The sequence below is a fragment of the Microcaecilia unicolor genome, chromosome 3, assembly GCF_901765095.1.
Source record: "Microcaecilia unicolor chromosome 3, aMicUni1.1, whole genome shotgun sequence".
Classification (NCBI taxonomy): domain Eukaryota; kingdom Metazoa; phylum Chordata; class Amphibia; order Gymnophiona; family Siphonopidae; genus Microcaecilia; species Microcaecilia unicolor.
Window position 1 is genome coordinate 275,946,060 of NC_044033.1, and position 18,433 is coordinate 275,964,492.

The following is an 18,433-nucleotide window of genomic DNA, read 5'->3' on the forward strand; positions in this document are numbered from 1 at the left end:
GGCAAGACGTAGGGGCTCAGGAAGTTTATTCCAGGCGTAGGGTGCAGCGAGACAGAAGGCGCGAAGTCTGGAGTTGGCAGTAGTGGAGAAGGGAACAGATAAGAAGGATTTATCCATGGAGCGGAGTGCACGGGAAGGGGTGTAGGGAAGGACGAGTGTGGAGAGATACTGGGGAGCAGCAGAGTGAGTACATTTATAGGTTAGTAGAAGAAGTTTGAACAGGATGCGAAAACGGATAGGGAGCCAGTGAAGGGTCTTGAGGAGAGGGGTAGTATGAGTAAAGCGACCCTGGCGGAAGATGAGACGGGCAGCAGAGTTTTGAACCGACTGGAGAGGGGAGAGGTGACTAAGTGGGAGGCCAGCAAGAAGCAGATTGCAGTAGTCTAGACGAGAGGTGACAAGGGTGTGGATGAGGGTTTTGGTAGAGTGCTCGGAAAGAAAGGGGCGGATTTTACAGATGTTGTAAAGAAAGAAACGACAGGTCTTGGCGGTCTGCTGGATATGAGCAGAGAAGGAGAGAGAAGAGTCAAAGATGACCCCAAGGTTTCGAGCTGAGGAGACAGGGAGAATGAGAGAGCCATCAACAGAAATAGAAAACGGGGGGAGCGGGGAGGTGGGTTTGGGGGGGAAAATGAGAAGCTCGGTTTTGGTCATATTAATTTCAGGTGGCGTTGAGACATCCAGGCAGCAATGTCAGACAAGCACGCTGAAACTTTGGTTTGGATGCAAGGTGAGATATCAGGGGTAGAAAGGTAGATTTGGGAATCATCAGCATAGAGATGGTAGGAAAGCCATGGGATGAGATTAATGAACCAAGGGAAGAAGTGTAGATAGAAAAGAGGAGGGGACCAAGAACAGAACCCTGAGGTACGCCGACACTAGTTTACAGGGTTCTGGAACTCATTGCTCACGGAAGTTGGTTCATGGGCATTGATCATCTCAGGAAACTTTGTGTCCCCTTCTAAAGGGGAGAGCAGCATGAGTTTTATCAACAATGCCACCGTGGTAGCATATGTGAACAAATGGGGGAACAAGGAATACACTGGTGTCTTTTGAGATTGAGCTTTGTGCTTGGGCAGAGGATCAATTCTTGGAAATATCAGCTTCCATATTCAGGAATTGGCAATGTTCAGGTAACATATAGTAAATTAAGGCAGATAAACACCTGTATGGTTCATCCAAACAAGATAAACTCATTTTACATGGTATGCGATACTTTATATATATACCTGAGTTTGATTTGTCCTTGCTATTCTCAGGTTACAGACCGTAGACATCTGCCCAGCACTCTTCTTGTACTAAAAGTTATGAAGCTAACGTCGAAACCCCTTAAAATTTACACTCCAGCCTATCCATATCTATTCAGTCATGATCAGGGCGCACACCGTAGAAGTCTGCCCAGCACTGGTTTTGCTTCCCAATTACCGGTGTTGCCACCCAATCTCCACTAAGATTCCATGGATCCATTCCTTCTAAACAGGATTCCTTTGTGTTTATCCCACACATGTTTGAATTCCATTACAGTTTTCATCTCCACCACCTCCCGTGGGAGGGCATTCCAAGTATCCACCACCCTCTCTGGGAAAAAATACTTCCTGACATTACTCCTGAGTCTGGCCCCTTCAACCTCAAATCATGTCCTCTAGTTCTACAGCCTTTCCGTCTCTGGAAAAGGTTTGTTTGCAGATTAATACCTTTCAAATATTTGAACGTCTGTATCATGTCACCCCTGTTTCTCCTTTCCTCCAAGGTGTAAATGTTCAGGGTGGCAAGTCTCTTCTCATATGGTTTGCATCACAAATCCCATACCATTTTTGTAGGTTTTTTTTGCACCGCTTCCAGTCTGTTTACGTTTTTAGCAAGGTATGGCCTCCAAAACTGAACACAATACTCCAAGTGGGGCCTCACCAATGACTTTTAGAGGAGCATCAACACCTCCTTTCTTCTGGTTATACCCTTCTCTATGCAGCTTAGCATCCTTCTGGCCACACCTGTCGCCTTGTCACATTGTTTCTTCACCTTCAGATCCTCGGACACCAACACCCCAAGGTCTCTCTCCTGAGTCGAGCTTACTAATCTCTCCCTTCCTATTCGGTATCTCTCTTTTGGATTTCTGCACCCCAAGTGCATCACTCTGCACTTCTTGGCATTAAATTTTAACTCAATATGGTCTTTAGGGTTCCACTGAACAAATCTGGTATTAGTACTATAAATAGTGTTCATATATTTATACCAGTCTGTAACTTCAAAACCTATCTCTACTTGCGTTTTCTAACACAAGCAAGCTTTAAAAAAATTTTTTAGAAATTATTTTAAAAAGTTTTTTAGTGCTCAGTGTATATTTTAGTGCCAATTCACCATTTGTGACGGCTCTGGCTTAGAACACCGCATTATCAAAACATCATTGCACTGAACCCTGCCTATCCCTTCCACATATACTCCTAGGTGTTATTTCAGTTCATATGAGTCTCTAACTGGCTTCAATTCTAAAGCCCAATTTACTTATCTTGTCAGATGTAGGCAGTTCTCATGTCCATTCTTAAGAGTTCAGTGTGCTCTCATATAGTGTTCTCCGTTCGCCATTATATATCCGTGCTCCCCGATTCCCTTATTCTCTCATAGAAAATGTTTGCTGTTCCCAACGGAAGCAGGAGGGTGTGGGTGATAGATTCCAGCCCTAAGATGACCGAATGATCGTTTTGCACAAGTTCTCCTGAAGACGCAGTTGTGACAAAACGTGATCTCATGTTGGGAACAGCAAACATTTTCTATTTACACATCATGAGGCATATTTTCAAAGCACTTAGACCTACAAAGTTACATATAGGCTCATTTTCAAAGCACTTAGCCTCCCAAAGTTCCATAGAAACCTATGGAACTTAGCCTCCCAAAGTGCTTTGAAAATATGCCTCATAGTAACCTATGGAACTTTGTAAGTCTAAGTGCTTTGAAAATAAGCCCCATCTCTTTTATAGATCCTAAGTACCATTTGTATTATATTAATATATATTCTTTTGATATTAGTTTTCTTTTAATAGATTATCATTTGTGTAGTTTTTCATGTGCATATTTTGGTGCTCTCTCTCTCTCTCTCTCTCCCTATCCCTCCAATGCAATAAATAGAGGGATAGGATGAACCAGAGAGCAAGCACCAAAATAGGTCAATGTTCATCATTCACATACGTGATTTGTGGGGGTTTTTTTTAATGAAGTCATTTAATTTTGTGTTATTTGTATTTATAAAGTTCATTTATGGGTTTTTTAAATCAATAATTATTAGCTATATTTTTACTGTATCTATTATTTTATATTTTTGAGACTGAGTTCAAATAATTTTGATGTTTATTCTTTAGACTCCTGATGCACACCTTTTAGCTGAAACATGGCCCATGTCAAGTCGAGCAAAACTTGTAATAAAAGCACCTTGAAGCACTTTGTCCTTTGCCATCTATACTGTTTCTTTTGCTTTGGTTTTGTTGTGGAGGATTGTTTTTCTGTGTGGCAGGCAAGTCACCAGGCGATCCTCACGTCCACCAGCCACCCTGCTATCTATATGCCTAATGATTGAATCACCAACTACAATACTTGTCCTAACCCTTCCCTCCTGGGCAGAACTTCTTGAAGACATATCCTCAGTGCGAGAGGATAGTACATCCCCTGGTGGGTAGGTCCTGGCTACAGGATTACTTCCTCTTTCACTAGGGTGATGCTCTTCTTCTAGAAGACCTCCATCTTCCAAGGCAGCACAGGGGCTGCCAGACTGGAAGTGGGACTTCTCTACAACATCCCTGTAGGTCTCCTCTATGTACCTCTCTGTCTCCCTCAGCTCCACCAAGTCTGCTACTCTAGCCTCAAGAGAACAGACCCGTTCTCTAAGACCTAGGTGCTCTTTGCATCGGGCACACACATTTAACCGCTCACCAACTCAATGTGACACTCAATGCAAAAGACTGGATAGCACCCCTCTCGCTGCTGGACTGCTGACTCCATCTTAGTATTTTTGAGTTTTTAAATAATTTAAAACTTGCTAAGGTATTAAGGATTTAAACCTAATATAAAAATGTCTTTAGTTTATATGGTATATTGTGTGATTTATTTAGTGTTTTCTTCTTAAAAAGTAATAAAATGTAATTAAAATTCTCTGACGACAAGCAGGCTGCTTGTTCTCACAGATGGGTCGACGTCTGCGTCGGCCCAGGAAACAGCAATTTTGCAAGCAAAATGAAAAAGAGTTTTGCCCAGAGTCTTTTGGCAGGTGAATCACGCACACCGCACATGCGCAGACGACTTCACGCCCGTCGCGTGAGCGTGCCCCTTAGTTTTTTATTTTGTCCGCGACGAGGTGACAGGATTTCTTCTGCTCTCCTCGATCTTGGCCCAGGAACAGAGTCTGACAACTATTTCTTTTATTTATTTTACGTAGTTATTTTTAGTATTTTTTCCATGGCTTCCACAGTTCATGTAACTCCCATGGCACGTCTACACATGAGATCAACTCAATGGACCCTAGCTTCCCAGTGGTGTCAGGCTGCGGGGGATCTAGAGGATGTGATCCAACTGTCCACCGACTTTCGGACTTCAAAAAGCTATTTTAAGTTTCCTTTGTTTTCGACGCGGCCGGCCTTTCTCCCTTTTTTGTGCCCTTCCCTTTTTTGGCACAATCGCATCGTTTGATTTCGCCGAAGCTGTTTTTCCTTCCATGTCATCGAAGACACCCGGCGGTTTTAAATGTTGTACTCGGTGCAACCGGACTATCTCGGGTACTGATATCCATGCTTGGTGTATCCAGTGCCTTGGGCCCGACCACAGCCCAGCCGCTTGTAGTCTGTGTCTTCGCATGAAGAAACGGACCCAAGCGTCTCGAGAGGACCCCCGGGACCGACCAGCGTCAGACCCGGCCCCGAGGAGGCGTGAGGATTTGACGTCCTCATCGGTACGAGGAGACTCAATGATGGGCGTTGAGCGAAGGCAAAGAAACACCGTCATCGATCTCCTTCGACACATGGTGCCGGGAGCTCTGGGGTGTCGAGGGAATCGGCACCCGAACAGCATCGGCGTGAGGGGATCGCTCCCCCTTTTTACAGGAGGTGCTGATGCGTCGGTCTCCTGGCAACCCGGTACCTGCTCCCGAGCCTCGACAGGTTGTGCCACCGGCTGCTCCATCGATCCCGCAGCCTTGTCCAACGGCGGCTCTCAACGAGCACATCAGGGCTCTGCTCCCAGCGCTTCTGGAAGGATTGCTGCATCAGTCTGCTTCGGTGTCGGGGGTGCTTGCGCCTTCTGTACCATCTGCTGCAGCGGCGTCTGCCCTTCGCCTGTGGTGAGGTCCCCGACCGTGATGCTGCCTGCAGCATCGGCATCGGCTGCCACCCAGGTCGATTCCCCTTCGACGTTGGTGGAGGTAGCTGCACCACAGTCCAGGCGGGGTGTCGACTTCTCAACATCACCATCGAGGACGTCGTTCCTCGGCATCAAGGCAGGCTCAGTCTTGGACTGCCCTGAGAGATGTCTTGTCCGATACTGAAGAGGAGCGTTCATGGGAGGAAGAGGAAGATCCCTGGTACTTTTCTTCTGATGAGTCCTATGGGATTCCCTCTGAACCTTCCCCTCCACCAGAAAGGAGACTATCTCCACCGGAGAGTCTGTCCTTTACCTCCTTTGTCCGGGAAATGGCTACGGCTATTCCTTTCCCTATGGAGGTTGAGGATGAGCCCAGGGCCGAGATGCTCAAGGTTCTGGATTATCCTTCTCCACCTAGAGAGGCTGTAACAGCTCCTTTGCATAATGTACTGAGGGAAGTCCTTATGCGAAACTGGTCGTTCCCTCTGTCTAACCCCGTGATCCCGAAAAAAGCCGAATCCCAGTATCGGATCCACGGTGAATCTGGTTTGATGAAGTCTCAGCTATCTCACAACTCCATGGTGGTGGACTCCGCCCTCAAAAGAGCCAAGAGTACTAGAGACTATGCCTCGGCGTCCCCAGGCAGAGAAGCTAGGACCTTGGATTCTTTTGGGAGGAAGACGTATCAGGCCGCTATGCTCGCCGCCAGAATCCAGACATAAGTACATAAGTAATGCCATACTGGGAAAAGACCAAGGGTCCATCGAGCCCAGCATCCTGTCCACGACAGCGGCCAATCCAGGCCAAGGGCACCTGGCAAGCTTCCCAAACGTACAAACATTCTATACATGTTATTCCTGGAATTGTGGATGTTTCCCAAGTCCATTTAGTAGCGGTTTATGGACTTGTCCTTTAGGAAACTGTCCAACCCCTTTTTAAACTCTGCTAAGCTAACCGTCTTCACCACTTTCTCCGGCAACGAATTCCAGACTTTAATTATACGTTGGGTGAAGAAAAATTTTCTCCGATTTGTTTTAAATTTACTACACTGTAGTTTCATCGCATGCCCCCTAGTCCTAGTATTTTTGGAAAGCGTGAACAAACGCTTCACATCCACCTGTTCCACTCCACTCATTTTATATACCTCTATCATGTCTCCCCTCAGCCGTCTCTTCTCCAAGCTGTATAGCCCTAGCCTCCTTAACCTTTCTTCATAGGGAAGTCGTCCCATCCCCGCTATCATTTTAGTCGCCCTTCGCTGCACCTTTTCTAATTCTACTATATCTTTCTTGAGATGCGGCGACCAGAATTGAACACATACTAGCACGAGTGTCCACTTGCGGAAGTTGATAAGGCAACCGTCCAGCTTGGTTGACACACTCCCTCCGAAGCAGGCCAAGCCTTTTCGCCAGGTGGTCAGGCAGCAGAAGGCGTGTCGAAAGTTCCTGGCCAGGGGTACATACGACACTTTTGATGTAGCATCCAGGATCACTGCTCAAGGTATAGCGATGCGCAGACTCTCATAGCTGCGTGTCTCTGACCTGGATCATTCGGTCCAGCAGCGGGATGGCGGATGTTCCTTGCCGGGGGGATAACCTTTTTGGTGAGAAAGTTTGCCAGATCAAGAAGCATAATGATGCTATGGATTCTCCCTCCTGCCGGGCGTCTTCTGTTACTACCTCTTCATCTAAGAGGTTTTTTGGGGGGGGAAGAGGAGTGCTCCCTATGTCAATTCTAGGCGTAGGTACATAAGTACATAAGTAGTGCCATACTGGGAAAGACCAAAGGTCCATCTAGCCCAGCATCCTGTCACCGACAGTGGCCAATCCAGGTCAAGGGCACCTGGCACGCTCCCCAAACGTAAAAACATTCCAGACAAGTTATACCTAAAAATGCGGAATTTTTCCAAGTCCATTTAATAGCGGTCTATGGACTTGTCCTTTAGGAATCTATCTAACCCCTTTTAAACTCCGTCAAGCTAACCGCCCGTACCACGTTCTCCGGCAATGAATTCCAGAGTCTAATTACACGTTGGGTGAAGAAAAATTTTCTCCGATTCGTTTTAAATTTACCACACTGTAGCTTCAACTCATGCCCTCTAGTCCTAGTATTTTTGGATAGCGTGAACAGTCGCTTCACATCCACCCGATCCATTCCACTCATTATTTTATACACTTCTATCATATCTCCCCTCAGCCGTCTCTTCTCCAAGCTGAAAAGCCCTAGCCTTCTCAGCCTCTCTTCATAGGAAAGTCGTCCCATCCCCACTATCATTTTCGTCGCCCTTCGCTGTACCTTTTCCAATTCTACTATATCTTTTTGAGATACGGAGACCAGTACTGAACACAATACTCCAGGTGCGGTCGCACCATGGAGCGATACAACGGCATTATAACATCCGCACACCTGGACTCCATACCCTTCCTAATAACACCCAACATTCTATTCGCTTTCCTAGCCGCAGCAGCACACTGAGCAGAAGGTTTCAGCGTATCATCGACGACGACACCCAGATCCCTTTCTTGATCCGTAACTCCTAACGCGGAACCTTGCAAGACGTAGCTATAATTCGGGTTCCTCTTACCCACATGCATCACTTTGCACTTGTCAACATTGAACTTCATCTGCCACTTGCACGCCCATTCTCCCAGTCTCGCAAGGTCCTCCTGTAATCGTTCACATTCCTCCTGCGACTTGACGACCCTGAATAATTTTGTGTCATCGGCGAATTTAATTACCTCACTAGTTATTCCCATCTCTAGGTCATTTATAAATACATTAAAAAGCAACGGACCCAGCACAGACCCCTGCGGGACCCCACTAACTACCCTCCTCCACTGAGAATACTGGCCACGCAATCCTACTCTCTGCTTCCTATCTTTCAACCAGTTCTTAATCCATAATAATACCCTACCTCCGATTCCATGACTCTGCAATTTCTTCAGGAGTCTTTCGTGCGGCACTTTGTCAAACGCCTTCTGAAAATCCAGATATACAATATCAACCGGCTCCCCATTGTCCACATGTTTGCTTACCCCCTCAAAAAAATGCATTAGATTGGTGAGGCAAGACTTCCCTTCACTAAATCCGTGCTGACTTTGTCTCATCAGTCCATGTTTTTGTATATGCTCTGCAATTTTATTCTTAATAATAGCCTCCACCATCTTGCCCGGCACCGACGTCAGACTCACCGGTCTATAATTTCCCGGATCTCCTCTGGAACCTTTCTTAAAAATCGGAGTAACATTGGCTACCCTCCAGTCTTCCGGTATTACACTCGATTTTAGGGACAGATTGCATATTTCTAACAGTAGCTCCGCAAGTTCATTTTTAGTTCTATTAATACTCTGGGATGAATACCATCAGGTCCCGGTGATTTACTACTCTTCAGCTTGCTGAACTGACCCATTACATCCTCCAAGGTTACAGAGAATTTGTTTAGTTTCTCCGACTCCCCCGCTTCAAATATTCTTTCCGGCACCGGTGTCCCCCCCAAATCCTCCTCGGTGAAGACCGAAGCAAAGAATTCATTTAATTTCTCCGCTACGGCTTTGTCCTCCTTGATCGCCCCTTTAACACCATTTTCGTCCAGCGGCCCAACCGACTCTTTGGCCGGTTTCCTGCTTTTAATGTATCTAAAAAGTTTTTACTATGTATTTTTGCTTCCAACGCTAATTTCTTCTCAAAGTCCTTTTTTGCCCTCCTTATCTCCGCTTTGCATTTGGCTTGGCATTCCTTATGATCTATCCTGTTACTTTCAGTTGGTTCTCTTCTCCACTTTCTGAAGGATTGTTTTTTGGCTCTAATGATTTCCTTTATCTTACTGTTTAGCCACGCCGGCTGACGTTTAGTCTTTTTTCCCTTTTTTCTAATACGTGGAATATATTTGTCCTGAACCTCCAGGATGGTGTTTTTAAACAGCATCCACGCCTGATGCAAGTTTTTTACTCTGCGAGCTGCTCCTTTCAGTCTTTTTTTCACCATTTTTCTCATTTTGTCGTAATCACCTTTTCTATAGTTAAACGCTAGCGTACTTGATTTCCTAGTTTCACTTCCTTCAATGCCAATATCAAAACCGATCATATTATGATCACTGTTATCAAGCGGCCCTCGTATCGTTACCCCCTGCACTAGATCATGAGCACCACTAAGGACTAAGTCTAGTATTTTTCCTTCTCTTGTCGGCTCCTGAACTAGCTGTTCCATGAAGCTGTCCTTGATTTCATCAAGAAATCTTATGTCCCTTGCGTGTACAGATGTTACATTAACCCAGTCTATATGCGGGTAATTGAAATCCCCCATTATTATTGTGTTGCCCAGTTTGTTTGCGTCCCTGATTTCCTTTAACATTTCCGCATCCGTCTGTTCGTCCTGGCCAGGCGGACGGTAGTACACTCCTATCACTATCCTTTTCCCCTTTGCACATGGAATTTCAATCCACAGTGATTCCAAGGAGTGTTTTGCTTCCTGCAGGTACACTCCTGCTTCTCAGCAGCCTGCCCAGGCTCAGTCCCAGCGTGCTCATTCTCGTCAACAGCGTACGCCTAAGGCCACTGTGGCTCTCCAGCAAAAGCAAGGGACGGGCTTTTGACTGGCTCCAGTTCAGCATGGCTCCAGTTCAGCATAGCCTCAGTAAACGTGTCCGTACTGGACGACTTGCCGGTTGGGGGGAAGTTAATACCTTCAGCGGTGGACAATTCGATCCAATTTGACCTTGGGACGTCCATTCCAATTTCCTCAGCCACAAAAACTGCTGACGAGGGATGCATCCCTCCTGGGGTGGGGAGCTCATGTAGATGGACTTCACACTCAAGGAACTTGGTCCTTTCTGGAAAAGGGTCAATCTCCTGGAATTGCGATCAATCTGGAATGCTCTAAAGGCTTTCAGAGATCGGCTGTCCAACCAAATCATTTTGATTCAGACAGACAATCAGGTTGCCATGTATTATACCAACAAGCAGGGGGGCACCGGATCTCACCCTCTGTGTCAGGAAGCCATCCAGATGTGGCTTTGGGCGCGCCGTCACGGCATGTTTCTCCAAGCCATTTATCTGGCAGGCGTAAACAACAGTCTGGCCGACAGGTTGAGCAGGATAATGCAACCTCACGAGTGGTCACTGAACATGGGCGCAGCCCGCAAGATCTTCCGAGCGTGGGGCACCCCCTCGGTGGATCTTTTTGCCACTCAACTCAACCACAAGGTCCCTCAGTTCTGTTCCAGACTTCAGGCCCACGACAGACTAGCGTCTGATGCCTTTCTCCTTCATTGGGGGACGGGCCTCCTGTATGCATATCCTCCCATACCTCTTGTAGAGAACACTTTACTGAAACTCAAACAAGACTGCGAAACTATGATTCTGATTGTTCCCATCTGGCCGCGTCAGATTTGGTTCCCTCTTCTTCTGGAGTTGTCCTCCGAGGAACCATGGAGATTGGAATGTTTTCCAATCCTCATCACTCAGAACGAGGGGTCGCTTCTACATCCCAACCTCCAGGCTCTGGGTCTCACAGCCTGGATGTTGAGAGTTTAGAATTTGCCTCCTTGGATCTTTCAGAGGGTGTCTCCCGAGTCTTGCTTGCTTCCAGGAAAGATTCCACGAAGAAGTGTTACTCTTTCAAATGGAGGATGTTTGCCATCTGGTGTGACAGCAAGGTCCTAGATCCTCTTTTTTTTTGTCCTACACAGACCCTGCTTGAATACCTTCTACACTTGTCAGAGTCTGGTCTCAAGACCAACTCCATAAGAGTTCATCTTAGTGCGATTAGTGCTGCTTATCGCCATGGAGAGGGTAAGCCTATCTCTGGACAGCCTTTAGTTGCTCGCTTCATGAGAGGTTTGCTTTTGTCAAAGCCCCCAGTCAAACTTCCACCAGTGTCATGGGATCTTAATGTCGTTCTCACCCAGCTGATGAAAGCTCCTTTTGAGCCACTGAATTCCTGCCATCTGAACCCCCACCTCTCCTCTTTCCCCATTCTCTTTCTCTGTGGATAACACTCTCATCTTCCCTGTCTCATTAACTCGTAAACTTGGGGTTATCTTTGACTCCTCTTTTTCTCTGCACATATCCAACAGACAGCTAAAACCTTTCATTTCTTTCTCCAAATAATCACCAAAGTGACTCTGGGCAAGTCACTTAACCCTCCATTGCCCCATGTAAGCCGCATTGAGCCTGCCATGAGTGGGAAAGCGCGGGGTACAAATGTAAGAAAAAAAATGTGTCCCTTTCTTTGTGAGCACACTACCAAAACCCTTGTCCACACTCATCACTTCTCGCTTAGACTATTGCAAATTGCTTCTCACAGGTCTCCTTCTAAGCCATCTCTGTCCCCTTTAATCTGTTCAAAATTCTGCTGCACAACTTATATTCCGTCAGTGTCTCTATGCTCATATTAGCCCTCTCCTCAAGTCACTTCATTGGCTCCCTATCCATTTCTGCATATAGTTCAAACTCCTCTTATTAATTTACAAATTTATTCACTCTGCAGCTCCTCAGTACCTCTCCACTCTTATCTCTCACTACACTCCTCCCCGGGAACTCCGTTCATCGAGTAAATCTTTTACCTGTAGCCTTCTCCTCTACTGCCAGCTCCAGACTCCGTTCCTTTTATCTTTCTGTAGCATATGCCTGGAATAGACTCCCTGAGCTAGTACATCAAGCTCCATCTATGGCCATCTTCAAATCTAGGCTAAAAGCCCACCTTTTTGATGCTGCTTTTAACTCCTAATTCTTACATATGTACAGTACCCATGTATGGTTTTTTTTTATTCCCACCTTAGTAATGTCCTTATCCCTTATTTGTCCTGTATGTCTGTCCTTATTAGATTGTAAACTCTTTTGAGCAGGGATTATCTCTTCATGTTCAAGTGTACAGTGCTGCCATCATTTGATGCAATGAATTATGTATGGCCACAGAGTTACCAGGAATTGTTCTATGAAGATACAAAAATTGCCAAAATCCAAACCTTTCTGGTCCTCCTGAGCCTCTGGGTCCTGTTATCAGATCCCCTTCTTACTCAAGGTGAAAGTATTCCACATCTAGAAACACTCTTCCAGGTCACCCCAGATAAGTCCTGGGGCTTCAATTCTCCCCCCTCCAGGCCCTGAGAGCCAATGGGTCCAATTTCTCGTCTCTGGGCTTTAAATTAGTCCAAACTCTTGGTTAGTCCAAATATGCAAATAAGCCTGCAGATCACTTTTCAAGTCAACCTTTTATCTTCCACATATTCTTGTCTTGACACTAATCCACTCCCCACCTTTCAGAACTGGGTTAGTCTGTCCCTGCCACCTCCTGTGTAGTCTCTACCCTTGGACTACCACCACCCCTGCAGGATCCCAGGAGTTTACCTGAGTATGATGAAATGGATTAAACCCAAGTGGTCTTTCTATGGTTGGCTGGAAATATCTTCTTTTGTCTGGGGAACCTATCTCCTAGTGACAGGATGTGCACCCTATCACAAGAGGATTATAAAGAATTCTATGAGCCATGCTGTGACTCCTTTCCCCACTTGTTAACGTGGGGTAAAATCTCAAAAGGTCGTCTAGAGTTAGCAATGGGATGATACACGCAAAGTGCAAATTCTATTTGTGTGCAACAGTTTAGAGAATATTAACATAAGTCTGTATTTATGTGCCTAACCTTGGGAATGAGTACTTAACACCAGTAAAATGGCTAGCATAAATTTTCATGCTTAACTTTATTCAAAATTCACTTGCATAACTGCCTGACATGCCCCTGACCCACCTATGCCCCTCTTGTCCCACACCCCCTTGAAGTTGCGCACAATGGAATTTGAGTGTACAGTTTATAGAATAGTGACTGTGGGCAGTTACATGCATAACTGCTAATTGGTGCCAATGATAGCCAATTAACAGCCAGTTATTGAATTAACTTATGTACATAACTGACCTTTTTCTGTAATGTGCATTCCAAAATTTGTGGAAATTTGAGTGTGCAAATGTATAGAATTAGGGGGTCAGTATATAAATATTTTTATTTAGAGTAGTCGACGAATATTTCTGCTGGAATTTTTGGTGGATTTATACCATTGTTGGATAGTAAGTAAGGTAGTGTTGAATAAGATAGGTAACTCCTTATTGAAATCTGGTATCTTTAAACTGGCTAATATTTTTCTTTTTCAGAGCTCAAAGGTTTTGGCAAAGAAGGAGCTGTCTTACGTACCTCTTGTTGGCTGGATGTGGTATTTTCTGGAAATCGTTTTTTGCAAACGGAAATGGGAAGAAGATCGTAAGACAGTAGTTCAAAGCTTGAAAAATCTCAGGGATTACCCAGAAAACTTTTGGGTATGTACAAACAGTAGAACCTATTTTTGTTTATTAAGAACTGCCTTTGCTCAGAGGTCAAAGCGGTGTACATTAACATGTAAAACCAGAAAGGAACTCCAATAAAAATAGTAAAGTATCATTCACACATAGGGAGAGTAAAAAGGAAGAAGGGAATGGGAGGAGAACTGTGTGACTGCTTTACCCAAAAGGATTAATTAACTGGGAATAAAGCCAAAAGCTTTTTGGAATAAATGGAGCTTAAGCTTAGTTTTAAATCTGGACAGGGAAAGTTGATATCTAATATCTGCTGGTAATCTGTTTCACAGAAAAGAAGTCAGGAAGAAAAATGAAGAGTGACAGTAGATTCATAGTGGGTGTGTTTGTGCAAGGGCAGTAGTAGGCGATTAGCATCCAAGGACCTAAGAGCGCGAGAAGGAGTGCATGGGATAATTAAAGTGGCTAAGAAATGAGAGTTGCTAAGGTGAAGAGTCTTATGGGTAAGTAGAAGAATATTAAATTGTATACGTAAAAGAGTGGGAGCCAGTGTACATGGCTAACAGAGGAGTGATTGAGTCAAAGCGTTTAGCCCTAAATAACACATGTAGTGGGTCACATGATGCTGTGTGCAGCTCCAGGTGTGTGTTTGGAGGCTGCTTTGGGATCCCCCAATAAATCGCTTTAATCTGCACCCCGGGACCATCTATTTAACACCAACTGGATATTAATAGCTTCTGGCACCTGATGCAGCTCCTCAATGGCACAAAAGCAGCATCGCAAAGGGGAGAGGCTTGCATCAACAGAGCACCAACAAGATGGCGGAGTCGCCTCGGCCCTGTTGATGGCCTATTTTACAGCGATGTTTATGTAATTTACTGAGGCAGTAATGCATGCACTAGACCCTCAGTTTCAACAGCTTTTGTTGCGAATTGCCAATCTTTCTTAACTCACCCCTGATATATCTCGGTGAACTGGAGAACTTGAATGTTGCATATCCAGTGTTGAAAATACAGCGGAGACACAGGCGTGAGAGTTACATAGTAACATAGTAACATAGTAGATGACGGCAGAAAAAGACCTGCATGGTCCATCCAGTCTGCCCAAGACAAACTCATATGTGTATACCTTACCTTGAATTTGTACCTGTCCTTTTCAGGGCACAGACCATATAAGTCTGCCCAGCAGTATTTCCCGCCTCTCAACCACCAGTCCCGCCTCCCATCACCGGCTCTGGTACAGACCGTATAAGTCTGCCCTCTCCTATCCTCGCCTCCCAACCACCACCCCCTCTTCCCCCCAACTGCTCCGCCACCCAATTTCAGCTAAGCTTCTGAGGATCCATTCCTTCTGCACAGGATTCCTCTATGCATATCCCACGCATGTTTGAACTCCGTTACCGTTTTCATTTCCACCACCTCCCACGGGAGGGCATTCCAAGCGTCCACCACCCTCTCTGTAAAAAAATACTTCCTGACATCTTTCCTGAGTCTGCCCCCCTTCAATCTCATTTCATGTCCTCTCGTTCTACCGCCTTCCCATCTCCGGAAAAGATTCGTTTGCGGATTAATACCTTTCAAATATTTGAACGTCTGTATCATATCACCCCTGTTCCTCCTTTCCTCCAGGGTGTACATGTTCAGGTCAGCAAGCCTCTCTTCATACGTCTTGGAACGTAAATCCCATACCATCCTCGTAGCTTTTCTTTGCACCGCTTCCATTTTTTTAACATCCTTCGCAAGATACGGCCTCCAAAACTGAACACAATACTCCAGGTGGGGCCTCACCAACGTCTTATACAGGGGCATTAAAACCTCCTTTCTTCTGCTGGTCACTCCTCTCTCTATACAGCCTAGCAATCTTCTAGCTACTGCCACCGCCTTGTCGCACTGTTTCGTCGCCTTCAGGTCCTCAGATACTATCACCCCAAGATCCCTCTCCCCGTCCATGGCTATCAGACTCTCCCCACCTAACACATACGTCTCCCTTGGATTTCTACTCCCTAAGTGCATCACTTTGCATTTCTTCGCATTGAATTTTAATTGCCAAATGTTAGACCATTCTTCTAGCTTCTTCAGATCTTTTTTCATGTTTTCCACTCCCTCCGGGGTGTCCACTCTGTTGCAAATCTTGGTGTCATCCGCAAAAAGGCAAACTTTACCTTGTAACCCTTCGGCAATGTCACTCACAAATATATTGAACAGAATCGACCCCAGCACCGATCCCTGAGGCACTCCACTACTCACCTTTCCTTCCTCCGAGCGAACTCCATTCACTACCACCCTCTGGCGTCTGTCCGTCAACCAGTTCCTAATCCAGTTCACCACTTCGGGTCCTATCTTCAGGCCGTCTAGTTTATTTAAGAGCCTCCTGTGGGGAACCGTGTCAAAAGCCTTGCTGAAATCTAAGTAGATGACGTCCATAGCACGTCCTTGATTTAATTCTCCCGTCACCCAGTCAAAGAATTCAATGAGATTTGTTTGGCACGATTTCCCTTTGGTGAAACCATGTTGTCTCGGATCTTGCAACTTATTGGCTTCCAGGAAATTCACTAATGGCTTCCATTACTTTTCCAATAACCGAAGTGAGGCTTACCGGCCTGTAGTTTCCAGCTTCTTCCCTATCCCCACTTTTGTGAAGAGGGACCACCTCCGCCGTTCTCCAATCCCTCGGAACCTCTCCCGTCTCCAAGGATTTATTAAACAAGTCTTTAAGAGGACCTGCCAGAACCTCTCTGAGCTCCCTCAGTATTCTGGGGTGGATCCCGTCCGGCCCCATGGCTTTGTCCACCTTTAGCTTTGCAAGTTGTTGATACACACTCTCTTCCGTGAGTTGAAACACATGGTGGAACTTCTTGCAGCTCAACAACAAAAACTCAGTGATCAGGAAAACAGGTCGCAGAGAGACAACATATGATTTCTTGGGTTCTCTGAGTCTGTCCCTGACCGGTCTCTCCGCCAGACAATGGAAACCTGGTTGCAGGTGACATTCTCTGAGGTGGGCGCAACTTTACCAATTACATTGGAGCGGGCCTATCGTGTCGTGTTGGGCCTGTTCATGCGGGAGACACCAGGCCACACATCATAGTGGCTAAGTTCTACCGATACAGTCAAAAAGCTGATTTGCTCAGAGCGTACAAAAGCTGTCGCGAGGCCATACACTATGATAACATTCCTATTAAACTGTTTCAGGACTACTCTATGGAGCTTACAAAGAAGCATCGGGCCTTTGGCCCGGTATGCTCAAAACTCTTTGAATGTAAATATCACTTTACACTTCAGTACCCACAGGGCCGGCCCTAGGGTTTCTAGCGCCCTCCTGCAGTCTATTAGTCGGCGCCCCTACCCTTCCAGAGGCGGGATCACTATGGCTCCGCCCCCACAGTAGACACACCCCTTTTACCAGCCATGGCATCATTGAAAATATTACACCAGTATAGAAGAAAAATAACTTAGCACACAGAACAGGAATTAGGAGAACAGACAGTCTTGCTAACTCTGAAAAACAATGTGTTATCAAAATTTCAGAATCTAACAAACAGATCCCTATTCAGACACTTGGCCTTGCAGTCACACATGTAGAACAGAGATAGCCCCTCTTCAAATTCTTCAAAAATTAACCTGAAATCCTAAGAAGTTAGACTCTGCATGCAGCACAATACCCTTCCCATCAAGCACAGCTTAGGATCTAGCTAGGACAGACTTAATCAGCATAAACTAACATATTCTACAATCTGAGTTGGACAGACTAACAGGAATTACTGAAGTTGGAATGAGAGATAGGTGATGGTTAGGAATTGAAAGCAGGCATCTAGCCCTCCTGTCCTGTGAATTGCTGTGTTGGGGGTGGAAAAGGGTGGGTCAGGTGCAGCACTAAACAGCAGTCTCTGACAAAACAAGGGTCCAGGCTCTGCTGTGCTGTCTCTGTCTGAGCCCTCTCTGGGCAGAAGTTAGCTGAGCTCCCACAAGTTATTTCAGAGCCAGATTCAGTTGGAGCAGTGACATCCTCTGACAAACACAAGGAGGATATTTCTCTGCTTGGGAAGGGGGAGAGGACCTGACAGGGAGCTAGACTGAGATGAACAGCAGAGCTGCATAGCCTGCTTACTGCGTTTGACCGGCCCTGAGTACCCGGCCACACTTAGTGTTTAGAGATGGCCTTTGGGCAACATATTCTTCTCCAGATGATGTAGCTGCATGGCTTAATGAACCTGATCCAGTGTGAACTTTATCTTTATTTTTTTTTCTTCAGTTATGTTTAATTCTACGGATCCAAGATATTACATTTCCTAATTTGTGGTTTCATAGCCTATGGTGAACCATATGAAGCTATGTGTAATAACCTAGGAGACCTGGCAATGCAAAACTTTATGGATCAACACCTCCATCCCACCAAGCCTACAGTCAGTGGAAGAGTAGAAGGTCTCCCCCAATCAACCCTTACTTAATTTCCAGTGTTCCTGGTCCATCAAATGGGTCTGACAAGCCATATCTGCCTTGCATGATTTCAAACAAGTTAGAATCTTAGTCCGCTTGACGGGAGAGGACACACCAGAAACATTCCATGATACAATCCTGGTGGAGCCTATATGCATAGAAAGAAGTCATTGTGGAACAAGTGTGCAAGACCAGTGAAGTCTGCTGTCAGCTTCAGGCGCCCAGCCTTGCCCAGAACATGGAGAGAATAACCCAGCCTATACACCACATTACAACTTTCCACATTTATTCATTTCCCTTTAGGAGTGTATATTCTGCATCCATTTATCTAATCTGTAGTAAGGGGGGGAAACGTCACCTAGCATCAAAAAACGTGAC

General features: G+C 45.7%; 1 protein-coding gene across 6 annotated transcripts in view; it reads left to right on the forward strand.

The window, feature by feature from the left end:
- Positions 1-18,433, forward strand: part of AGPAT4 (1-acylglycerol-3-phosphate O-acyltransferase 4) — a 507,427-nt gene that overhangs the window by 206,906 nt on the left and 282,088 nt on the right. For all 6 annotated transcript variants that reach the window (XM_030198100.1, XM_030198095.1, XM_030198098.1 and 3 more), the window contains one exon: positions 13,482-13,643. In XM_030198100.1, coding sequence (XP_030053960.1) covers positions 13,482-13,643 — 162 coding nt within the window. The remainder of the gene's footprint in view (positions 1-13,481; positions 13,644-18,433) is intronic.